A 26,855-nucleotide genomic window follows, 5' to 3' on the forward strand; every position below is an offset into this window, starting at 1 on the left:
CAGCATGTTAGCATGTTAAAGTACAGGCTCACGGGGCTGTTAGCATGTTAGCATGGCTGTGGACTGACTCTTCTTCACTCTGAGGAGATGAAGGGAAATTCACCATGTGATACCCACTTGTTGCCGCTGTTCTGGAAAAGTTGCATACTCACATTTAAAAGATGTGAAATGGGACAAATGATAAGGTAAAACATGAAGCTTTGAAGCTAGAAGGCAGTTTGGACAAAGATCTCAGAAAAAGATAAATAAAGAGCCGACACAGCTGTGAAGTCAGTCCTGTTTGTTACAAACCTTTTATTAAGCTATTCAGATTTTTTCCTCATTTTTAATCAGTCTGGTTTCTTTTTCTCTTTACAGTAGTTAATGTGCAATTATCTTTATTACTGGGTCACAGTTAGGAATTCACAAAGTTATTGGCACTTGGAACACATGGGGGAAACACTGGCATGTACACAGGGCGAGGCAGGGGCCGGGGGGGGGGTGTGGCAAGAAGGGGGATCAGGGCAATGTGTTGGATGTGGGGGTGGGGGGGCGGGTTAACACGGCAGGGCTGGGGTAAAAGTCTGCTGGGGTGCATGTTTGTGTGTGTGTGTGTGTGTGTGGCGGGGTGAGGTCGGGTATTTTCTTTGACATCAGTAGACGCTACTGCATTGTTTTGTTTTGTTATTTTTTTTTAAACCTTGTTTTTCATTTACTTCCAAAAGCTGTTGTTTCACTTTTTCATTTTTCTGAGATATGAAGAATAATAAAGAATAATACCTCATGCTGCGAGTGCACATCTAACAATCAAACTTCGATAGTGCTTCTATGTCATAATGTACAGTTTATATATTTATATATTTATAGTGGAAAAAACAAGAAAAAGAAGAGTTCTGCAGAGTATTTTCACCCAACAACACCAGAGACAAGGAAGAGAAGGAATAAAAAATAGTCATTCACGGTTGCTATGATTATATGTAAGCCCCCCCCACCCCCGGTTCTGTAGTATGATTCTGAGGTAAGACTGTGTTGACATGGACTCTCGGCTTGTGTCCCGTTTCTGTAAAAGCCCTGCACTGTATGCATTCAAATGGTCCGAGAGCTCTCTGCTGAGGCTCCCGGGTTTGTTCCTGAAAAACAAAAAAGTATGTACCTGCTTTGTAACGGCAGCCACAGCAGTTCAGAAGCTGCTCGCAGCACTGAGATATCTGTAGGGATTAAGGTCTGCTATGGCTGAGAGCTCCCGAGGTAAACTGGTACGTTTTTTTTTTTTTTTCTAAAAACTGCATCAGTGACACGAAGACGCACGCACACGTCCTGCAACACATCCTGAGAGTCTGCAGGTGCGCGCATGAGCTTCTGTATCTCAGAGGTTTGCCCGTTTTGTATTCATGTATACATATACAGTATATATTTATATGAGTGTGTATGTTGTCTCTGGTGTGTGGGGATTAGGGAAAGAGCGGAGTAAATGTTTGTGGATAGAAGACTACAGACCTGCGGACAGCAGGACAGGAGACGCGCAGAGATTTTGGAGCGCAAGGGGAAAAAGTTGGGCGAGGGTTGATGAGGCCAGGCCACAGCGCCGAGGAAGAGGAGGAGGAAGGTGGCTGAGCAGAGAGGAAGGGATGGAGAGGGAGAGATAAACGACGAGGATTCACCTCAGGGTCACAATCTTGATTCGAAAGAGTCTCGCATCCGCTTCCCTCGCTCTACTGTTCTCAAGTTTAGCCAGTTTTTATACACGTAATGACACAGCTCCTGACATTCCTCCAGGTTCTCAGCAGGGTTCCTACACAGGAAAAATCCACCCTCTGTTTCTAACTTACACTGATACGAAGTGTTGAAATATATTTATTTTTGTTGTATTCACACACCCTGGCCACTTTTTCATCAGTTTCTGGTTTCATACATTTGTGAATTTCCCCTAGGGGATGAATAAAGTATCTATCTATCTCATTTACCAGGATGCCTCAGCTTTCCATAACCTGTTTTGTGAGCCTACAGTTCATTTAGAGGCTGATCTCTCTGCGTCCTCTGTGGTGGAATTTGCCGGAGGCCTTTTTCTTTTCCACGTTAAAGCCGCACTCGTTAACAGTTCTGACACTGCACTGGATTAAACAACATCTTGAAACTCTCTCATCAACACTGTTTCCAGCAGCTGAAAGTAGCTGTTTGCAGCTAAAAAGCTCAGATAAACCCACTGTACATTACCTGTCCAGCACCTGAAGTGTTTAGCAACTGAAGGAGTTGGTAGAGACCAAAACAGAGCAACAACTTAGGATACAATTTGTCAGTGTTGTGGTTACCACTTGTTGCACTGACCCCAAGTGGCCAAAGAATAAAACGTTACAGCTGTAAGAGTGTGAGGGTGGATTTTCCCTTTAACAGTCTGACTAGATTTAAAATAAGAAAAAAAAAAAAAAGGATAATGTGAAATCGTACATTTCCATCGTACATTTCCATGCAACAGTCAAACACCACAAGCATTCTGATGGAACTGATAGTTGAAAGGACATTAAACTTGTCCACCTTTGCTTTCTTCATTGATTCTGAAATCAGACGTAAACGTCTCCCAAATGATTATTAGTCAAAAGGGGGACGCGAAGGAGAATTTATGAAGAATCTGCAGAAAGTTTTGACTTTCTGTCTCATGGAAAGCTACGTTTTTATTTGGGTCGATTCTGAACCGACGAACCAGCAGATGCTTGCAGTGCGTTCACACCTTTCTTGGTGATCTGAATGATCCGATTTCACTTCCTGCCAATTTCCAGATCTGTATAGGAACCCTGTTTGAATCGACTCCTACCCTCACCCTTTACTGATACCCCTAACCCACCTGAACTCTCCCCACTCCCCCCTTTAACTCCTCCTCCCACCCCCCTGTGCAGAGGAGAGTTTGCACAGTCTATGCTCCCATTTCCCACCTGGGGGGAGACAGGTCAATGAGCACATCATCATCATCATCATCATCATGGTCATCATTTTTACAGTAAACAACAAATATCATTAAAGAGAGAGGAGGAAACAAACATACAAAATAAAAAAGGGAATAATAGTACAAAAAGATAAAAACAACAAAAATAAGGAACTTACAAAAAGAACCCTCACATTACATCTCGATTCCCACCCCCAAAATCAACAACAGTCCCACTTCTGACACCAGCATCCAACCCACAGACAGGAAGTGACATAGTGAGCGTGCTCAGAAAGGTGCAGAGGGCTTTGGCTCTCCGGGGCAGTTGAGCGCTCGCCCAAAGGTGCTTTGCTTTTTTTTTTTTAAAAAAAAAAAAAAAAAAAGATTATTCCACTCTCTCCTCGTCACTTTCGCTCCTTTCTGTGGATCGGCAGCCAACGCAGAGATCAGGAGTGAAAACCTGACGGACAAACGATGGACGAGTCAAAGCTCAGATAGCGACAGTGCTCTTGTTTTTTTTTTTTTGGAAGTCATGCCAGCAACTTTCAATCCACTGACAACTTTATTTGGCATCTTGGCCCACAGGAAGTGGACGTTTTGGCGGGTTTTATGTCTTGTGTCGGATTTGTAAAATGAGCAGCAGAAACCTCCGGCGGTCTGCTGTTAAGGTGCTCGGATGAATACAGTGATCGAGACTATTTCATTACAATCGTAGCTTGTGTAGGATCACTGCCTCTTGGAGTCACGCCCCCTGGTGGAACTGACAGCTAATGCAGCTGCAGAGCCCCACCCACCTTCTCTGAGTAGCAGTAGCTGCAGTAAGAAACCAGGTGGTGTCTAAAGAAAAAAAAAAACATTCAAGCAGCAGTAGCTTATTCTTTGAGGAAGCTGGTCCAAGAACCAGGTCAAGTAAACTTACTTTGGGTCGATTTCTAATTTTTTATCCATGATGAGTTTTTTTTTTTTTTAAAAAAAACAGACATTCAGACTTGTAGCCTTAAAAATGAAGTGAGCCCGTCAGCATTTTGTTTGCCTCGACTGTCCATCTGTTTATCAGTCGGCCCGTCCATCTGCTTTCTGCAGGTCCTGATCCTGCCCCGACAACAGCTGCAGCACAGTAAAAACCAAACATCTGGTCCAGCATTAAAACCCCAACCCTCGACCCTCCCACCTGCAGCACCTCAGTCATACAACAATCGCAATGCAAAAATATGTGGTTCTCTTTCTCTAAACTATTTTACAGCTAAACCATGTCTCCACTTTCTCTTTTTTTAAATTTTTTTTTAACACAACTTGGCAACTCTACATACAGGTGTTAATGTTGAATTATTAGTAGCATCTCCTTTAAAATAACTTTCAAGGACTACAGTACACTAGCTCAAAAGTAGAAAACAAAAACACAATAGCAACAGAAAATGAAACTGTAAAACGAAAAGAAAAATTCTGAAATGTGTACAAAGCTCTTCTAAAAGTGCGACAAACATGTATCGCTTTAAAAAACAAAACAAAACAAAACATAAAAATGTCTTCTCTGGCCCCGCTCAACCTTTAGTCATACATCTGTGCTCAGACATAGCTGCCCTACATAGAGGCAAAAAGATCTAACCTGTGATGACTTTCAAAAGGTTAAAAAGTCACAGGTGCATTTTGTGTTTCATAAAAGAAAAAAAAAAAAAAAAAAAAATTATTCTGTGATTTACGGCCCACCGCACTGGGCAGATGCAGTTTTTGCTCTCTGTAGGGCAGAGGAGTGTTCAAAACTTCCTTATGAAACTCATTCTCTCCTTTCTCCTCTCAGCAGCATCCAGCTACTGGCTTGTAACGTTTCCTCCAAATCAAAGAGGAAATAAAATAAGACACAGACAGATATTAAAGAAAATATCCCTTTCGCTGTGCTTGTTGGAAACGCACCAAATTTTTCTTAACTTTATCTTCAAATCCCTGGATGTAAAACCCAGTTCGAAACCCCGTGCACCCAGACGACCCGACACCCCGGGAGAACAGGCCGAGCACCAACAGAGCGCAATCTCGGACAAAGAGCGCGATGGATCTGCCTTAACCCTGCACTATCACTTCTACATTCTTTTCTTTTCAAAATCTTGCACAGCAACGAAAATCATTTTTCAAAATTACAAAACTTTAAACTTTTATCTTGGTTTCCCGCCTGTGTTAGAGGGTTAAAGCTGACACTGAGACTTTTTGTAAAAACAATACTGAGCTCTAATACTACGGCTACAGAGGTTCCCTGCCTGCAGAGGAAACCAAGGGGTCATCAGAAAATAAGACACAATTCAGAAACATGCATTTTTGATATTTTTGGGGTAACTGGACGATTTTAACAAAAGCTGCGTTTAACTATTATTGATTTGTTGATTGCTCTGCCTCTTGTTTTCATGACTTTTTGTCCTGAAATTTGACAAACTGGTTTAAAAATGTCTTAATCTAACAGCTGGGCGAACTGACTGCCTTACGAGGCCAAATCACCTCTGCAGCTGCAGGAAAATTGTCTTCACATTATCATATCGCAGTGCTCAAAAGGAAAGCGGGGTAAAACATTCAGCCAAAATTGTTTCTGGACATTAAACGTGTTTTTCCACTCTTTTACAGATATTTAGTGCAATTTCAACTTTGTGGGGGAATAAAAAAAGCTAATATTTCATGTTCTCCAGACAAAATCTTAGCCAAAGTTTAGGAAGCTTTACTCTTTCTCTGGATTTCTCCATTTGCGGCCGCTAAGTGGCTGCTTGTCTTGCTGGGGGGTCATCTTAGGGGATTTTAAGGCAAATCTACCATTTATTTATTCAGCCTCCGACTCCACACCTCTGCAAAACGCCACGCTACATAAACAAACAAGCACCCAGGTATTTATCTTGGTGGCACAGGGCCAGAGACGATCACCTCCTCCTCCTCCTCCTCCTCCCTGTCATTAGTCTCCTCTCTCTTACTTCTCTCACTCTTTGTCTGGATTGTGGCTTCGCTCATGTGACGGCAGACTGCCGCAATGCCTCATCTGTCCTGGGAGATTCTTAACAAACATCTCCTCCTCAGGAAGAAAAGAACCCCCCTCCTCCTCCTCCTCCTCCTCACTACTCAAGTCTAGGATGATTAGAATTATTTTTTTTTAACCACACTTGGTCACTTGGTTCAACAGTCTGGTCGATATTCGCTTCATGATTGGCTGCGTCTCTCACGTGGACATTCTGATTGGTCGGAATATAGGGACAGAAAGACCTTCCTCATCAATAGTCTGATTATTAAAAGTGCAGTAAACACAAAAATTACACAATCGGACCACAGTGTCCCGGTGAGAGGGGGGTGGGCAGCACGAACGCACACACACACACACACAATGCACTGATGTGCCTGGTCAAACGTACCTACGCCCATTTAGTTGCATATTTGCATTCAAACAGCTCACATGTATGCACGTGCACACACACACACACACACGCAGCAACATATTTGGCAGCCCCATCTGTTGTTGTTGTAGACAGCAAACGCTCACCCACACGTACATACACACACACACACACACACACACACACGGGGACACAGATATACGGGTGAGAATTTGGCAGGGGCTCCCATTCTATGAGGAAAATGGAGTCGACACAGAAATGAAGCAGCGGTAGATGGAAAATGATGGTTCACGTAATGAAGCAACAAGGGACCAACACTATTTAGCTCCTTCCTGTGAGTGTGTGTGTGTGTGTGTGTGTGTGTGTGTGTGTGGTGTGATGGGGGTAGAGAGAGAGAGAGAGAGAGAGAGAGAGGGAGACATGTACATAATGAGATGAGACAAAAAGAGATGTAAACAAAAGAAAATAGAAAACAGAGAAAAGTGGAGAGGCAGTCGAGGACAGAGACGGAGGAAGGTAAAAGAGAACTGAGATTTAAAAAGAAAAAAAAAAACAAGAGATGGAGGGAAAAAGTGTCTAAGTGTCCGGGCTGCGGTTGTGCTGCTGCCTCGTGCAGGAGTACAGGATGTTTACCAGGCGGCGACGGGATATTTAGGGAGGGAATCTGTAGGATAAAAAAAAAAACTGAACAGAGCAGCCGACAGAAGCGCTCAGTCTCTGTTTGAAATTTTACATTTAAATGATTTTTATTTAAAAAAAATGCTTGTCAGGGGGACAATAGTGCTGCAGCCACAATGTGCAACGATGGCCGCAATATATCTGCAGCTTTGATATGGCACACATGTATAGACTCTGTACTGTGGATATGGATATGTGACTCTGCAGATGTGTGTGTAAGGCAGAGAGGGGAAAAAAAAAAGGTATGCCGCTCTCTGAGGCAGACAAAAACAAACAGCCAGTCATCTCAACCTCTGCGCACATACCACCCACTCACACACACACACACACACACACACACACACGCATGCACACACACACGCGCGCGCATACATATACAGACCTTGCAGAGCTGAGCACCCAAACCACCCACACACAGTGACAGACATGCGCAGTCGCCACATGAAGCCAGACACACACGTATGCAGCACATAGATCGAGACGCAGGCAGACCCAGCCTGGCATAGGCATGCGCATTACACACACACACACACACACACACACACACACACACACACTGTACCACTGTCAAAAGCTCTGTCGAGTGAGGAGGCAGACATTAACATGCCATAAATGGAGATGGAGGGAAGCGAGAGGAGAGGGAAAAAAAAAAACTGCGTACATACATTAATATGCACACACACACACACAAACATTAAAAATACGCCCACGCAGTATGTTCACCCACAGATGCACACGCACACAAAGCCTTTACAAACAGCTCCTAAACCTACCCTGCAAAAAAAAACCCCCACACACACACACACACGTACGTACACACCAGTATGCATGCATGCATTCACACCAAATCATCCGAGCGTCCCAGCCACCCCCCTCCTCCTCCCTCCTCCTCCTCCTCCTCATTCGTCCCTCCTCTCGAGGGAGGCTCAGACTGTCCTCTTCTTCCCTCTCTATCTCTCTCAGAATTTTTTTCTTACTTAAGGCGGCGGTTTTAAACAAAGCATTGGAATAAAAAGATTTTTTTTTAAAAGGAAAACAAAACAATAATGTGCAAATTGTCTCCTCTTTCTCCCCCCCCCTCCTCTCTGCCTCTCTTCATTTTTTTTTTTATTCTTTTGCTTTCTTTATCTCTCACACTTGTTCTTGCATCTGTCCTCAGTAACTGAACTTGGTTAAGTCTCCACGGATCGTACCATGTGCTCCAGAATAGAGGGTGGGGCAGGGCTGGGATTAAAAACAATGATACCCCCAGTTACCTTCCTAAATTCCCACTTCCCCCTCTCGCCCTTTAGGTGCTCGTCTCAGGATCAAGGGTTCTTTGACTGATAGCCTTTTTTTTTTTTCAAAAGAAATACTAAAAAAAAAAAAAAAAAACTTGATATACATGTAAATATATATATAAAAAACAAGTCAAGTAAACATCTTTCCTTAAAAGCCAGGTCGTAAAAAACAAGCACATTTTTTTTTTTTTTTTTAATAACACTGGTCTAAAAAACTGGTTCAGTTGAAGACCGGTTAGACGACGCCTCAGAGGCTGATTTTTGGTTCTTCTCTGGGGGGTTTCAATGCTCTGATTGTGTGCAGCCCCATTTCTGTGTTACGAGGCAATTTAACAACAGACCCTTCAACTTCAGGATCGGTGTGTGCGTGTGTGTGTGTGGCGCAAACATCATTATAAACCTGTAACAGTGACACTGAACAGTTCCACTTGCCCACTTTCTGCCACACTGGCATTAAGGTGCTTGAGGTTTCTTCTCATTTTAAGGGGAAAAAAAGCCCCCACTAAAACAGGCCAAATATTCATAAAAGAAAACAAAAAATGAATAATTTATAATCTAATTTATAATAAAACAAATCTATAATATGTGTTGTTATTTGGGATTTAAAGTTTGAGTCCTGGAGATGCTTAAAAAAAAAAAACACAGCTCTTTCTGATACGATATGATGTTTTTTCACACCAGGCAACAGTAATCCAATGTACCAATACGTTTGGTTCTGGCAGATATGCATGTTGAACACAGTGGTACATAAAAACAGCAGAAATCAGATCATTTAAAAGTGAATGTAAGCAGCTGATCCTGTAGGAGCTGGATTATTTTTCAGATTTAACACTCGACGCATTCTCTTTTTAACCATCGCGGCACTAAACACGACATTGACGGCAGACTGCTGCCCCCTGCAGCTGACACGGGACATTTCCTTTCAGTAAGAAAGTAATACGGTGGTATCCACTGACCACTGTGCCCGATCCACCACAGCAGACTGACAATCTTCGGGACAACTAGTTCACTAGTTATAATAATTAATAATAAGTCGCCAGAATTCAGCTTTCGGGGCTCCAGAGGGAAACTTTCATCATCTTAGTGCCACTTACAAAATATTTATTTTTATGTTTTCATTACGCAGTGATAAATAAGCGATCCAAACTTTCAATAAAAGATAAATCACCAAAATGGATGTTGGTATGTCACCAGTTTCTTAATAACGTCACACTGGATAACTACTGGCAGCTCACTGTACCTGAAAACTTCACACTGTAATACGACCGATGCCCGCAGTCCTCAGCCTGATTTCTTCTTTCACTCGTTACCATCAGTAGTTTAGTTCAGGACCAGCTAAGCTTTATTATCAGCGTTCCTGATTTTAAGTTACGGAGATGAAAGGTGGGGACCGATAACTGGCTCGCGTGACATTTTAAAGACTTCACAACAGTCACCATCTTCAGTTGCACTGCTCTGGTCTCAGAGCAGTGCATACTTTAACAGAACAAGCGCACACCAGCACTGTGCCACTGCACCTTGGCGTGAGGCAATAAACCGCCTTTTGTGGCCTGGATGTAATCAACAAGTCAGTCTACCACCAGTCCCCATCATTGGCCTAAAAGAGGATTTGATATTTGTCTGAATCTGCCATAGTTTGGGGACTGATCATAAGATAGAGCACATTAATTTACCACTGGCTACCTTTGCTCTCATGTTATTCACACTCCTCCTTTCATTAGCCTCATCATTCTCTAATGCCAAACACACAGAGGTGTGAAATCTCTCATAAGGGAAGACTGACTTTATATTGATTGTCTGGGATTGAGTTTATGATTAAAAGACTGAGACTGAGCTCTCACTGAATCACTGAAACTAAAATCCGGTGGATGGAACATCTGAACATCCATTTGAGACACCACGATGCTGCTGAGGACCAAAATATCAGTGGCAACAAAATCAAAAAGTTCACCTGGAGCCCTGGTATTCAACCTCAAACTGAATCGGCTGTATTCTGGAGGTCAAATGGTTGTTTTTTTTTCTGTAAAGATAAATGATCGACTTCTATACTTTTTTCTAAAAGCTGCCATTCAGCCGTGCCAGTATCAAAAGCAAATGTGACTTTCAGGGTTGTTTCTATGCCAAAACCTTTCTGTGATTTCCATTATTTGGCAGCTTTTGTCTTTATAATTCTGAACAGCTCACATAAAGCCGGGCACCTAGCTGTCAAACCAACAAACAAAACTTTCAGCAAGTTCAGTGGAAGTTTACCTTTTCAAACCGATCGACTGTGGCCTCGTCAAACACAGGACAAAGTTTAGCTGACTGCCTACATGTGACAAGCAGCAGCCTCTCAGGTCTGCTTCGGTGTAATTCCCCTTTAATTCACACGTCGCTGTGGTGTACTGTAGCCGATGCAGCTGACAGCGCCCAAATGCGTATTAGCATGTATGTGTGCTCACTGCAGTGATGGGTGAATTAATCGACCAAGCGTGTGTGAAAACACGCCGTCTGGCCTCCCGCGCTCTCTCTCTCTCTCCCTCTCTCTCTCTCTCAGTTGCAGCACACAAACAAACTGTGTGGCTGCTTAAATACACACCTACACATACACACACACAGAGCCGTATTTCTTGCCATGTACCAATGCTTGAATTAGCACCTTTGTCCATGCCAGGCGAGCACGCATCCAGGCAGCGAGCCTGTGGAAACTTGTGCTGCTAACGGGCATGGCTGTGAATATTCGTAGGGAAAACAATTTAAAATGAGTTGAAAACAATAGAGCATTGCCACTGTATCAGCACACACACACACACACACGCACACACACACACACACACACAACCCATTCCTAAGATCACAGGCAGAAATTTGCTTTTGGATATTTCTTGACTTTCCTTCAGATTTAAAAAAAAAAAAAAAAAAAGGGTGATAAACGGAGATATAAATTGGATTTTAGCTAATGTTTTTTCTTTTTTTTTTTTCATTTTTTAAATAAAACCACCCCTTTTCTCTTTCTTATACGTACAAAAACGTAGTTCGATTGTACTCATACCGCAGGAAATAACACAGTGCAAACTCTTTGACAATCATCGGTAACAAGGAGCCTTGGCAAAAACCCACACAAAGGAAAAATTTAAACAGAAAAAGTAAACAAACTGAAATGGGTAAATTTTTTTGTTTAAGGGTCAAAAAGTAGGAAAGGCTGGGGGGGTTTAGTCAAGCAAATCTTACTGTTTTTTTTTTTTTTTTTTTAGTCTGCCACTACACTGGCCGACAAATCCAAACACTCGCTAACAAATGAAACTGCTGACCAGCTTCCCGACAAAGTCCGTGAGAATTCACGAGCATTTCTCTAGCGGCTGGTGAGTCAGCTTCCCAGCATGCCCGGCAGGAGTTAAAGAGCAGGGTTCTTGGGGGTCGGCCAGAGGTCGGGGAGATCATAAACCATGCCAATATACATATTAATATTCATTTCAACCCCTGACCTCATCAACCCCACGCTTTCAGAGAAGCTTTCATCTGGCCCTCCAGATGCAGTAAAGCAAAAACAAAAAAAAACAAACAAAAACAAAACAAACCAACAAATAAAAAAACAAGAAAGAAAAAGGGCTTTCTACAATGTCACTCAGCCTCCACTGACTTGCAACGCTGCGGTTCGGATGCTTCGCCACGCATACATTCAATATCAAAACAACAGTGTTACTGGAGTTTGGGAAAGGAAATATCACTTTCTCAAAACAGGATTACCCCTCCCCCCACCCCCCCCTCCCCAGGGAATGTCTGTGATTGATTGTGGTAAGAAAAGGGCCTCATTGACAGCACGCACTTTTAAAACATCAAAAATAAAGGCTGAAACTATCAGGTCTGGAAAGGTTGCAGCGGGAGGAGGAGGTGGGAGGGTGGGGTGTACTAACTGCCTCCCTCTGCTACCTTTCCCTGCTGCCTTTCTATCTCTCTCCACCAGAAAAGGAGGGAGGAACAACGCGAAATGAGGCATTCTGGGCCGTGGAGAGAGACGGAAATGTGGACAAACGAAGGAAGAAAAGCAGAACAAACTGACTGAAAGATGTGTAAAAGAAAAAACAGATCCCCAAATGCATGGCAGCGAGGGGAGGAGTGAAAACTGTCACCATGACCACAGTGGCCACCATTCTCTACTCATCACCCCAGAGAAATGCCATCCCTTCCCTCCATCAATCTGTCCATCTGTCCATTCATCTATCTGTCCGTTCACTCACTCAAAACAAAGTGCTGCCGTCTCCTCCCGCCCCCTGGAGGGTGTCTGCTGGCGTGACTCCACCTCCTGCTTCATTACTGTTGGCGGCCGCCGCCGCTGCCGCCGCCACGGCTTCCAGGGAGGCAGGGTCAAAGCCTTGCTCTGCCCCCAGCGCGTCGGCCTCCATCTTCACGCTGTCGGCCAGGAAGGCGGAGTAGGCGTCGCTGTCGGCCATCAACAGTTTGAGCTTGGGGATCCAGCTCTTGCGGACGACACGGCGGGCGTTGGTGCACATGTCGGCCGCAATGGCGTTCATCTCGCTCTCCTTGAAGCTCGGCGCAAAATTCTGGCAGTAAACTGCAAGAAGGAGAAGAGGCGAAAAAAGGAAGAGAGAGGAAGGATAAATAAAAAAAGCACACAGGGCAAACACCAGCGGCAAAAGGAGAAGAAGAAGACAGGATGGTGAGGAGTTTTAAAATGTATATTTCAAAGCTGCAAACGGCAATAACTGCCTGCCGGCTGCTCTGAATTCTCACTAGGATGTAACTCACAGTAAATATCAGAGACTATGTGTGTGTCTCTGCCTGACTCACATTTGACAGCGTGCAGAACTCTGTTGTCCAGGGGTTTACGACTTGGGTCGTTGGTCGAAGAGCGGATGCCAGTTCCACAGCTGTTGGCCAGAGTGCTCCTAAGAAAGGATGAAACAAGAAACCCCCACAAACTTCAAATCACCAACAGATAGAAGGTATTCATTAAAAAAAATCTTTTATTATTTTAATTTATAAACAGGATTCTTTGGCAGCTAAGGCAACTAAACGACACGCTGACATACACAATCGAGTGAAGAAGGGCTTTAATCTGTTCGGTTAAACGAAACAAGCCATCTGAAAATATCACCTTTGGCTCTGCAAAGTTGTGAGGGACACGTTTTCAGAGTTTTTGATGTTTTGCAGACTAAACAATCAATTGGCAAATCAATCGAGAGGGAAAATTAATACACACCCACACCTAATAATACACTAACCCACAAACCACACATTTTTTTAGACAGACTACATCTCACTATGTACTTTATAGTTTTGTGAACCATGTCAACCCTCACACTTCTGTTTTTTCCTGCTGCTGCCAACAAGACAGACAGTGATCCTCAGCAGTAACTTGGTGGTTTCCAACAGAAGTGTTTGCATCTATGATCCACGCAGTTCAATCCTCAGTGTTCCGCTCATCCCTGAGCTAACAGCCCTGTGAGCCATACTCACACTGACATTCAACAAACCACAGGTCTGACTGAAGGAAAAGACACTTGCACAGTTTTCCAGCACAGGTCTGTAGTCGTCAGTGCATCCCAGACTCTTTGGTAACTCAGCTTTCCCTCTGTCTGCCTTGTCTGCTCCTGCTTCACTTAGTATTTTTCTGCATTTTCAAGCCTTGACATTTCTTACTTCTGTTTTGTGCGTGTGACAGTTATGCAGCACATGACAGCAAGTCACATAAAATTCACTTTTTGACTTGTCGGTCAAAAACGTGTGAGCAAAGCAATAATTTACATGGCATTTTCCATACAAAAAAAAAAGATGATTAAAACACTAACCCTGTCAGTATTCCAGTGTTAAAGCTTTGTGTTTTTTCACAATTTTCTTTCATCTGCCCTTAACTTAATGTTGTGGACACTGACCTGTCAAAGAAAGCGGCCAGCAGGCGTCTGAGCAGCACTTTGTGGCGGGTGCCGGCGCTGACGTGACAGTTCATGAGCTGGGCACGGGAGATGAACACAGAGGTGCCGCTCACCAGCTCCAGCTTCTCGGCCGGGTCTCCCTCCTCGTACAGCTTCGGGTGGCAGCGGTTCCCGATCTGGCTGATGAGCTCGGCGGGCAGCGACGCCAGGTCTTGCCGGGACCGCGCCCCCCTGCCTCCCCGCCCGCCGCCCGAGTCTGGGGCCAAGTCCGGCAGGGCCTCCACCCTCTCCCCGACCACTAAGGAGGGAGGATGGTGGACTGCTGTCAGTTCTTTTTTTTTTAACTTAGATTTAAGAGTGCGTTTAATTTTACATTTTACTGTCTCCTGTGCCAGAGTGTCAGAGTAGATATAACATCTTAATCTGACGACTGCTGGCAGCTTGGGCACTTGACAGTTTCATACTGGTCAATCCCCAAAAATATGAGTTTTGATGCCCAGCCCTAGTTACACAATGGTTTTAACAGTTTTACACCATGTTCTGGGGGAGTACAAGTTTCTGATTGGCTTTAGTGTGCGGACAACACACACTGGAGCTCAAATTAAATTACTGTTATGAGTCCATATGTTGATGCTAAAATTAATTACGAATGTCAATTAGTATACAGAGGCAGAATGTTTAAACAGTACACAGACGATTTGTGCAACTCTAACTGAAATTTATTTTCTGGCATCTAACCATGGTATAAGTGAGATATTTCACCCTAAAGTGTGTGTTAAAAGGACTGTAACACAGGGGCACTTACACTCCACTTTGCATCGGGTGATTCTTTGCCTCCATTCATGCATTAAATTCCTTCGGTGCATATCCCAAAGTGTTTTTTATTCATGCTTTATTCAGTCGAAGTTAGAGAATGAAGGGCGGGCTGGATATCAAACTCTGATAATTCAGTTCTAGGTCAGTGGAGATGCATGTGGGTCCCGAGGAAGGACCTGAACGCCTTACAACGTTTATCCATGTTTCTGTTTAAACTGCTGATGGGGCTGTTCAGCTTGATGCACATTTCTCCTGTATTCTGAATAAACGGTTTGCTTCTGTTTATCATCTGCGTTTTGAACGTTCAAATCCAAAACAACCATCTGATCGTCCTGAAACTTTTGATTAAATAAACCGCAAACAATTCATAAGCTCAGGGCAGGATCCACAACTTCCACAGGTTTTGAACATTTCATTCTCCACCACATCCTCCACCACTGAGAGGTTTGGATAAACAACCTTTCCAGGACCCATATTCGTAAGACACACGACAGCAAGGCTTACAGAGATCAGAAGATAAGAACTTTTAGATTTCCATGAAAACACAGTAACCTTGAAACGCACTCAGACGCTTATGTATTCACCTGCTGTCAGAGCTTACCTGCTGCTCCGGCATTCAGCATGCTGTACATGGTGTACATGTTGCAGATCTGTCTGTACTGCTCTTCGGCGCTATCGTCCGCTATGTCGTCCTCTTCCTCGTCATCGTGGTAACTGATCGGCGAGTCACTGGTGTACATGCTCAGTGTGCCCGGGCTCGTGCCCTCAGGGGTCCCACCGTTGTTGTTGTTATTGTTGTTATGGTTACTGTTGAGTCCGGCTCCTCCCACTGAAGTGGCGCTGCCGCCACCTACCACCCCAGCATTGGCCGCAGGTCCACGTCCAGAGGCATCCTGGGTAGTGTTGTTGGAGGACGAGGAGGAGGAGGAGGAGGAAGAGTAACGTGCAGCCTTCCTCATCCCACCTCCTCCGCCTCCTCCAGACCCCCCTCCCCCGTCACGGTTGCCCCCTTCCCACAGCCGTTTGGCCACAGGGGTGCAGACCACCGAGTAGGGAGAGCCCTCCTGCTGAGGAGGAGGAGAGAGGAATACCAGTTAATCACCACCACCGGACTGCAACGCTCCGGACAAGTTTAAAAAACTGACAACTCACAGCCAGCAACCAACAAACATAACCCAACTAATTTACAAGAGCCAATGCAACAATAATGAAATTCATGTAATTTACTCAGCATCTGTCTGTGGCCGAAACATGATTAGTACAACCTTTATGTTAAGCTTCTCAAATGATATCAGAAATTATATTTCACTAATGAACCCGTTTACTATAATGGAGGCTCACTGCCTCGCCTGAAACGAAGAGCACGTCTGCCCAATGTCTGCTGCTGACTGAGCGAAGAGGTTACACCATTGGTCGGCTGGCTGCTCGTTGGAGCTCCCCCGTTGGCCACTGCGCTTTCAAAATGAATTAGCGCAAACAGTTTCTATTACGTCAACAGGGGGGGCTTTTAGAGTCAGTGTTGCCAACTTAGAGCCTTTGGTCTTAGGTTTACTGACTTTCAGTAACAGCTACAAATCAAGCGACCATTTGGAGAGACTTTCATTCACTGCATCTCATTCAAATGATGATAGAGCAGCTCGCTTATTCCCTTTTTACACCAATTCTTCTAACGAATGAATGAAGATAAAGCTTAGATAAATTTTCAAAAATCATTTTTCAGTTGTTATTTTCAGTTTCAGCCACATTTCAGATTTTATCTCTCAGAAGTAACAAGGTTTCTCAGCAGCAGGGCATGTTAACGCTGCTGCTTCCTGAGACAACCAACAAACAAACAAATCTGTGCATATAATGCTACCTGCATGTATAAATCAAAAATCTTTGCTCACACGTGGCTCTCCCACTGTAGTGAACACATACTCATAACATAACTCATATGCAGATTAGAACCTGGCATCGAATGGTGTCCATTTTTGAGCCAGCCAACAGGTGCTTCCCCCTGGTTTCTCCACTTTCTCTTTCACCTGCATTTCATCTAACCTGACTCAACACACAATTGAAAAAAATATAAATATATAAATAAATAAAGATTTACAGTCTTCTATTTGTTGTCTAAGAGAGTGGGCAAGTTTCCAACTTCCAACTTGACTCTAAACTTTCAGAGCAGCTAATAATGAATGTGAAGCAGCGCTGAAAGCACAAGAATTTCAATGAGCTTACCAGGTTCTGGCTCACCTTTCTTTTCAACAGAAACTCAAAAAAACGACATAAATGAAAAAGCCATTCTGTTGTTTGATTTAAGTCGCTATTATGTGACAGTAAATTAAGTTTTATTACTACAGTTTTATGCTATTTTAACACCCACCGCTCATTAATACGAATGGCAATATGATTAAAACACAGACCATACATGTCTCTCAGTATTAAGGCTCTTCACCATCTCCATTTAAAGCTCATATAAAGTGGTTGACTGTGCGCAATTTAAATGACGACCTCTAAGCTCTTATACAATTCATGTCCTTGGCTAAAATATTTTTGAGACTATCTATGCTATTTTTCAGAAATAACCTCCAGGTTATGATTTGTCAAACAAAATACAGGCATATAACGCATTCTAAATAAGCTTTCCAGCTGCCTTTACAACGGCTAAATGACTTTTTGTAGTCGGAGTTACTGGGAGCAAGCTTTCTATCAAAGAATTTTCAAATCTCAAACTCAAAGAAACACCTCCACATGATTTATTCTTTTTTTTTCTCAGGTTAACACACATAACTCACACATAGATAAAGCCTCCATGCTGTTAATTTCTTTACCGGAGCAACGCTTTGCTTGTTTTAAGATATCAGACATGGCCTACCTGCTGCGGCTGTGGGGTGGGCTGAGGTGTGGTGGCTGTCTGCTCCGTCTTCACCTTGGACACCAGGGGTAGAGGCGTCAGACAAGAGGAAGGCCTTCCTGCGGCTGTGGCAACAACACCGACTCCGCCCCCTGCCACTGTTTGAGTGACAGGGCTCTGAGGCTCAGAGGGTGGGGTCTCCTCAGTGTGGAGACCCTGGGAGTCACAGCTTGGAGATGAGACCTAAAGGTGTGGTGATATAAAGAAGGGTCAAACTTTCCTTTCATACCATTACCTATGACATACAGGTGAGGCAGCTGCCTTGCTACGGGCTCTTTTGATGCACATTTTCGACTATTTTCTGACCAACAAAAATGATTACCTATTAACTATGAAAAAAGTTTCAGTCCTGGTTTATAATTCTTAAATAATACATCAAAAAAGTTTTGGTTTTGGTAAGTTCGGTTCAGCCCAAATCTAAAATGAGTATTTCTTCTTTTGTACAAATTGAACTACTTTTATTAAACTACAAGCTGAACTGATTTTTAGCTTCAAACTCAAGTTCCCAAAATTCCTTAGTACCTTGCCAAAGGGGCTGGTGGAGTAGAAAACTCTACAAAATACGACCCTGTCTGATAACTAGCATTTTTTACGACCCGCAAACATCCTTGCTGCGGTAGCAAATACTGTATTTTCCTCAAGTAACACATAAGCTTTTATTATATTAACTCTGTGTCTATGGTTATGAAAGGGTACATTGAAGGAAAACAGTTTTCCTCATTAATATGCAGATTTATGCAGCAAGGCACTCCAAATCTCATCAGATCTACAAACACAGACACCCCCATGACAACATAACACCATTCATAATGTCACACACAACAGGTACCATGGTGGCAGCACACAAAATGTAATTACATTCATGTCGGGCATATCTCCTATCCATGATTACAATTTACAGGATTTTTTAATATGTAGAAACTAGTGCTACGAAGAGCTTGGAATTTAAAATTCCTGTGTACTTACGACCTCGTTACCAACAGCTGCACATCTGGATTAATCTGAGAAAGTCTTAAATCACTGCATATTAAAGCTCCATTAGCAGGTTACCTTGAGGAAAAACTCTGTGCCTTTCTCCATGATCTGTTGGATCTGGAGGAAGCCGGCGGTGTACATGAGCAGGAACTGGTCTCCAATGTTCATGCTGAGGCGTCCTGTGTAGCAGAAGGCCAGGATCTGCTGGAAGCTCTGCGGCTGCACGGCCGGGGGCAGCTCCACCACCGAGCTCTTCCCCCCGGCGTTGAACAGGTCCCGGAAGTAGGAGCTGCTGGCTGCCAGAACTGCACGGTGGGCCTGGGGGGTAAACACCATGGAAAGGCAAGTCATAAAGGTGCAAAAGTATACTGGTTTCGATGTACATATCAAGATACATCACAGCTTCATGACAAATTTTTGTAGTTAATCTCACTTTGGTGGATTTATTCAACTGCAACCAGGAGAGATCATTTATTTTTTAAAGTACTGACGATATCAAATCTGTATCCAAACTATAAGGGAATCATATCGCATTGTATTGCAGTAACTTCTGAAATACAGCCAAATTTTAACTCCTGACCTTACAAAGTGAAAGTGTATTGAACAGTGGCAAAGCCAAAGATTTACGCCCCCTGTGAGAGAGGTGGCCAGATGGAGCTCAGAAAATCTATTACAAATTATTTAAAGCAAGACTCTGGCCATTTTGACCTGAACCATATTTTCCTGTCTGACCAATTGATTTTGACCAAAGTCTTGTCAATACTTCCAGTGTGGAACTAATTACACTTTACTGTAGCCCTAAGAAGCAGCGCTACAGCACCAGGGAACACTCAACAAAGTAAAACCAAAGCACCACAGATAATACACATTTTATATATATATATATATATATATAGGCAAAAGCATGAAAACTGCCATTATTTAAACTCGTGCATTTACTATACAGTTCTGATGCCATTTCTACTTCAACCAGTTATTTCTTGTTTGAAAAAGGCTAAAGTAAACAAAGCTGCAGACATTAGTTAGCTTTCAAGCCACTTCTGCTTCTCAAACTCCAAGATTTCAAGGTAACGCTGCAGTGGTTTACATAATAACTTAATTATTGAGACTATAAGCTTATCACTTAGCAGGTAAGTTGACCAATGGCCCTTGTCCTAGAAAAAATAAAGCAGTTCTTTAGGAAAATCACCACCAGTTACACAAGTGCAGTTGTACAGTAACCAACAACTACGGGCTGTGGACATACTGCTTATCCTTGAATAGAAAACAGTATAAAACCTCTTTTCATACCTTGAAGGCGTGTCCCTTGACAACCACAGAGACATCACAGTAGAGGCCCTGCAGCCGCTGTTCGTTCAGACACTCCAGGACGTTGTTGCCAAAGTTGGGGATCGCCATCTGCAGCGTCTGAGCCATAACGCTCTGCCCAGCACCACAGGGTCTGCAGGAAACAGAAAAGTAGAAGTTAGAACTGAAAGGTTTGAAACAGAGGAGAGGATGGGATGTAGGACAGAAGCACGGAGAGAGATACGTAGGATGAAGGGATGACATATAGATGATTGAAGGGAAGGTGAGGAGAAGCGTCAGAAATGGGTAGACAGACATCAGAGACGCGATGCAGACGCGAGGACAAGATGAGACAGCAGAGCAGGAGAGGAGGAAACACAGTTAATAAAGGAGTGATGAGACGCGGATAACAGAGTAGAGAAGGTCTGGAAGACGGGGAGGAAAGAGACTTAAAGAAACGGGGTAAGCAAAGTGTATGATGATTAATGAATTAGGTTTTTGCTAAACAACTTTAATTCAAAATTCCAAGTACCAAATGAACTTAGAATGAAAGAGAATTTTGGGCCAACAGCGACAGTTATATAAGCCATCTTCCTCTTTTTTTTTTTTTTTTTTCAAACCTTGTTTCATTACATCTAATTTACAGTTAATAAACTGTTTGGTGGTTTTTGGCCTACTTTGTTATTTTCTCGTCGCTCCTTCTCAGTCAAAACACAGTCGCTTACATAACACATCTATTTCACTTGTCTTCATCACCACCCAACAAAGAAGCCTTTGATGAAAAGTGGAGGAACTGTCAAACTTGTGACAAAATAAAAGGAATCCATCTCTAAAATCATCTTTTTCTCAAGACTGGGAGCATCACTTTCACACGGACCCTTTATTTTTGTTTATAAATGCACTGTATATAAGTATATACATAGAACTACCCCAACGCCAAGTACGATGGAGCAGAAGTAAACAGATGAGAACACAGAGGTGAGTCACTACACTACTGAGCAAATACATTTTAAACAAGATCATGATCTCCAAGTGATGGATGGCGTACGAGCTTGGCGGACACACACAAAGCTCAGCGTCATTTGGACAGTAGCTGGTGGTGAGTAGATGATGCTGAGCTCCTACACTGGCCGCAACCCAAAACAAACCACTAATAGGAAACACTATTATGGTGATTAGCCTTGTCCCTCCACTGGGAGGAAGACTTGCAGACAGGACCTAGTAACCTAAACAGCAGACTGCTACATCACTTGAGAATCAGCATTGACGCCACAGCAGAAGCCCAGAGGTCACAGAGAGGGCGCAGCAGCAGGAATTTCACCGTTTTTACAACTTTGATCTGAAAACTCAAGTCAAACTTGAAGACGGTCATTCGCTTGACCAAACAGGGAAAAAAAAAGGCAAACTGATGATAATAAGAAAACATTGATCTGACGTCTGTGAAGTCCAGAAGTCCAGAGAATGTCTAGAACTCAGTAGTTTGCTGTTATTCAAAGTCTCTGTGTGTGTGTGTGTGTGTGTGTATGTGTATATATATATATATATATATATATATATATATATATATATATATATATATATATATATATATATATATATATATATATATATATATATAAACCAACAGACAATTTCTCTGTAAAGACAGCTGCTGCTGCCCACAGGTTTAAGGGTTTACGTTAAAGAAAGATTATTCCTTCATTCATTCATCCAAGCTTTAGTCTACAATAAAAGAAAACATAATTGTCAACAGCTATTGTATGTACAGTAAGCTGCTTCACTGCTGCACCGCTCGGGCTGCAAATGACAACCGTAATGCCCGATGCATCGATGATAATGAAGTTCCCAGAGCCCAAGATGATGACTTGGAGTGCTTACTTTGCCTGAACGTCCATTAAAAACCCAAAAGACTTCAGTTTGTGATAACACGAGATAGAAAAGGAAACTGCAGATCCCCATAATGGAGAGGCTGGAACCTATAAATGTTTAATTTCATTATCCAACGGATTACTTAAAACAATTAAATTTCTTGTCAATTAAATAATCATCAGTTAGATAGTTAGACAGTTAGACAGATAGATAGATAGATGGATAGATAGGCAGATTCTTTATTCATCCCCAAGGGAAATTCACAACTAATTTCTAATTGATCAACCAATTCCATTCAATTCAGCTTTGTCTTTGACCATCACACACACACACACACACACACACACACACACACACATATATATGCGCACATTGTATTGTCAATACTATCTACATTCCCATTCACTGTAGGCCTGGGTTGTTGGAGCATTTAAAAAAATAGGTCGCCTGAAAAAAGGTTGCAAACATCCATCCCCTCCATCACACTGGACTGTGTGACAATAGCAAGTCCAGATACGACCAACTTTCAGCTGCAATCTCAAGTATGTTACACACTGTTCCTGGAAAAATCTGATTTAGTTAGTGATTTGTGGTGATTACGTATTCAGCAAAACTGTGTATTACAAGTCAAACAAAACAAGAGTGCAGTAACACACGCTCAATAAGAAATACTGCTGTATTGCCGAGCACTATATCCGGGAGTTCAGCTGTTCAGCCTTTGATGGAGGAAGAATTGTACTGCAACTTATCATAAGTGTAACAAAATCAGTTGGGAATTGCTGACAAGCTGTGCACCGCAGGGTGTTAATTTCATTAAATCTCCCTGATTGGCTGTTGTGAATGTCGCTCTGAGGTCTTGGACGGCCTCTCACTCTGGGCCGCACAGCTTGAGTCAGCTGCCTTCAGCCTGCTCTTACTACAGGACCATCTGCACCGACATCCACGTCCAACTTGACTTTGAGAGTTTGAATGGGATGGCTACCTCCACAGCTGGAAGATGTAAACACAATCCACTTGCAGCACAACTGGCCTTACACACTATAAAAAACATTATTCAACAACAATACCCACTGAAATCGACCTTGAAAACAGCCCTAGGGCAAAAATACCTCAGCCACCTACATTTATGAGAGGGATCAAGATGTACCACTTTGGAGGGAAATTGGGGATTCCAAATTGAGAATAAAGGACAAAGCAATAAAAACCCTACCTTATATTCCCCTTTTCTTGTGTTTAACAAGCCAAATGTTAATAAACAACTTGATCAAGCGATAGCTGGATAGCACCACATTAATTTTAAATTCAACACCAACTTTTTCTGTTTTTTTCATCAAATGTTAAAGCTCTTTTTTAAGAGCCACCATTTCATATTCAGAGGGGGAAGAGGCAGAAATGCAGATTTCTCCACTTCCACAATAAGGAGAGAACTGTGCAGTGCAGCAGTACCTTGAACCTCTGTTGATCCGCTGTAGGTGGTGACAGTTTTAATGCTATCTGAACAACTAGGCATGACACATCATGACAATGTCTCTGGTTGCAAAACCTTCCGTCTAACTCACATTCAGCATACAGCACAAAAAAACACCCATTATCTAGGGGATGTTGAAAGTCCTTATGAGAAACTTAAACAAGACAGGTAAAGGAAAAGCAAGGTTAACGAAACAAGTAAATTGACACCGTTCACAAAGAAACACTATGTCCTGGTATGCACTAAACACCACTGAATTATAAAACTGTAGACAAGTGTCTGAGGGTGGGTTATTTTTTTCTTTAAATCCCAACTCCTTCAGCAGAGCTGCTTCTTGGAAAACAACAAAAGACAGTGAGGTTGTACTGGGAAGCTTCCAGGTGTGAATGTGAAGCAGGGTGTTACTGTACCGTAGCATACAGACTCACCAAGCCTTCCCTAGTTGAAAAATTAAAGTTTGAAAAAAAAAAAAAAAAGTGGGCTAAAGTAGTCCTGAGCTCTTGCCTTGCGCCCACGTAAGGGCTGCAGTGAGAACTGGGGGCCATCAACATTTCATCATAATTAATTTTTAAGTTTATAGCTACTAATTAATTTTGATAGATAGAGGCAGAGTAACTAAGGCACTGGGCTAAGAGAAAGAGTAAAGCATGTCTATTCAGATCTCAAGAGCTACACACTTTATTAACAGTGATTTTATTTTATTTTTAAATGTTGAAAATTCTGGATTAGCACCTACACTGTTATGGTTGAAATAAAAACACTGATTAGCAGCATCTCTGGGTTTTTTTCTACAGCAACAAGCAAATCAAATGAAATAAGACACACAAAACGCATAAAAATATCCCAGTTGCTAATATTAATATGTGTATGAATTGCGTAAACTTCCATTACACTATTATTCTGCTTAGTTAATTATACAGCCCTATTCTGGACAAAACCAATTAAGATCACAGACTGCTTATTGTACTGGGAGCACTTTGTACAATCTGATCTGAATAACATTCCCATCATATCAAAACACTATTAGCGCCTGAATGTATAAATTACATTGAGTTTTCTCCTGCTTATTTTGTTAAAAATCAATAACGTTCTGACATAACAACTCAGTGTTTGCTTGCCATTGTACCTTGACACATTTTTGTGCCTTGACAGTCTGTGTTAATGTAAAGAAATCAATATTACATCAATTTAATACTAATTCAGCTGAAGTTGTTCAGAGTGAAATTTGCTCCATGAATTTTGGGTCTTATCCAGGATTTGTTTACACACATTACTCCTACTTTAATTAGTGCATCATGATCTCAGTGATATTGTGGATTACTATGTCATCAAAGCTTGTTACAGTACATAAGCTTTTCTGACAGCAGCCAGATTGCGATTAAAAGTTGCTAGTTTTGACCTATGGACTCTCCGGGGAAAAAAATCTAGGCACTAAAAATGCATGATGTACACTGTCTGCTCCCTAACATCTGCACTTCTCGTGGCCTCGAGCGAGAGATTGAACCGACAAGTGTCCCGGAAGGGCTTCTCAGCGACCAATAGCTGGTGGGGTTTTTTTTTCAGGTGTAAATATGTGCAATCATATGAATAATATGCAGACAGCTGCTAAGACAAAGCATGTATGTGAATAAAATCTTCCTTCAATAATCAAACACATAAATGCTCTTAACAAAACCAAAAAGTGGGAAACAAGAGAGTCTGCGGTTGTGCTAATATTCACAACAGGACACCAGAATTTGTCATAAAATCTCAAATTGCTCAAGCGTATTTTGATAGCCTAAAAGCTAACTTTTTCTTCCACACAAGAAACTGCTTGCCTGATTTGATTTCAGCACACTGCAGAGCATTGAGATGTCATCCAAGGACATCCTATCCGCCACCTTTGCCTCCTCACAGGTCAGAGAGGTCACAACAACTTCCAGGAAACATAAAGGGTAGTTAATTCACACCACTTGACCTTTGCCCTGCAATCCCCATGTGCCCCATTATATGCTCCGACTCCATCCTAAACTGTGTGTCTGTGTCTGTCTGTCTGTCTGTCTGTGTCCTCTACAACTTTTTATAAATTCATCCCCACTGCCAGAAACTCTGGTTTTACTTTATGCAGTCTAACCACATGCTCTAGCTAACACCCAAATACCAAAAAAGTAACTTGATCACTGCAGTCAGATTGCTGGCACATAATCAATCCAAGCAAGTATCTGAATCAACACTAACACAAACTTGTGATACCAACATCAATCACTACCTAATCATATTCAGTTTCCTGGTTTAGGGAGGTTAAAGGTGGCCTGTTAGCAAGTAGCAAGCTAAAGCTAAGGCTAACACTGGCATTAGTAAAACACTTCATATGAGCATATAATCGGTAAACATGCCTTTAAATTTCGTGTAATAAATCCCAGCCTTGTGTGGCTTTTAGTTTAAAACGCACTTAAGGCTGAAAATCCTCTATTTACCGACACTCGTGGGCAGACAAGCACCAAAATGTGGCTATAGTGTAGCCTCCCTTGAGCACGACCAGAGCTCAAACTTCAAAAACGAATTATTATTTATACACATCAATTATACATCAATTAATCTCACATGAAAGTCTAGCAGAGCCGATGTCTCGCCGGTAGAAGCGTCGGGAGGAAAAGAGCCCGCCACCAGCGGGGCAGCAGGGCAATCAGAGCGGGGACAGAGATCTCGGTGCCCCGCCGAGTGCCAGCCTCGATGCCCGGTAGGATTTGGGAGTCCTCGGCTGGCCCGGGCCGGTGTGTGCGTGCGTTCAGCGGAGGGAGGGAGGGGGCGGCAGCAGCGGAAAAGGGACAAAAAAAAGGAGAGCTCTTCTCCTCTATTTTGTATGTCAACCCCGGTTTCAACTCCCCCCAAGCACACACACACACACGCGTTTATCGTCCGAGGAACCGGGGGCACGAAATCTGCCACAAAAATAGTCCAGGGGATAAAATATTCAGCAGTTCAGCGCTCTCCCCGTCTCCACTCGTTCCGTGCCGTGTGATGTCCGTTTAGACCGAGTTCCCTCCTCCTCCTCCCCAGGCCGAATGGCAGCTATCGATATGGGACAGACACGCGTTATCCCCCCCCCTCCTCCCCAAAATGTCGTTTGTGATATATTATTATTATTTATTAAATCTTAACCAAAAAATGGGGAGACTCTGGAAGCCACACAGGCTACGTTCACTTGGCGGAACTCCGACGTGAAGCAATGTGTTAACGTTATTATTTTTTTTTTTTTTCCCCGGAGCGGACTGAGGGCGTCGGGGGGCGGGGGAGGGGAGGGGAGTCTATAGCACAGGGCAATCCTGGCACTCCATCTTTACCCGACATCAACAGGTCATCCCGGGACACAAATGCGCTGCAACTGTGGGCGAGACAGACGGATGGATCCGGCATGGCGAGAGGAGAGGGGATAGGAGGGGAAAGGAAAGTAGGGGGCTGGCTGTAAAACCTTAACCCGT

At 42.9% G+C, this 26,855-nt stretch overlaps 1 protein-coding gene across 2 annotated transcripts; it reads right to left on the reverse strand.

Annotated features, from left to right (window-relative positions):
• Positions 1-3,867: 3,867 nt before the first annotated feature.
• nacc1b (nucleus accumbens associated 1, BEN and BTB (POZ) domain containing b) lies at positions 3,868-26,390 on the reverse strand. Of its 2 annotated transcripts, none has more exons than XM_041035709.1 (8): positions 25,978-26,390; positions 20,061-20,211; positions 18,846-19,088; positions 17,757-17,978; positions 15,504-15,966; positions 14,087-14,384; positions 13,002-13,099; positions 3,868-12,765 (listed from the first exon to the last, which is right to left on the reverse strand). In XM_041035709.1, the coding sequence occupies exons 2-8, from the start codon at positions 20,184-20,186 to the stop codon at positions 12,431-12,433; spliced, it is 1,785 nt and encodes a 594-aa protein (XP_040891643.1). In that variant the 5' UTR covers positions 20,187-20,211; positions 25,978-26,390; the 3' UTR covers positions 3,868-12,430. The 2 variants fall into 2 exon arrangements, with proteins under 2 accessions (XP_040891643.1, XP_040891642.1); XM_041035708.1 differs by having other exon boundaries at positions 15,504-15,969.
• Between the last annotated feature and the right edge of the window lie 465 nt (positions 26,391-26,855).

The sequence above is a fragment of the Toxotes jaculatrix genome, chromosome 4 (genome assembly GCF_017976425.1).
Source record: "Toxotes jaculatrix isolate fToxJac2 chromosome 4, fToxJac2.pri, whole genome shotgun sequence".
In the NCBI taxonomy this organism is placed as follows: domain Eukaryota; kingdom Metazoa; phylum Chordata; class Actinopteri; family Toxotidae; genus Toxotes; species Toxotes jaculatrix.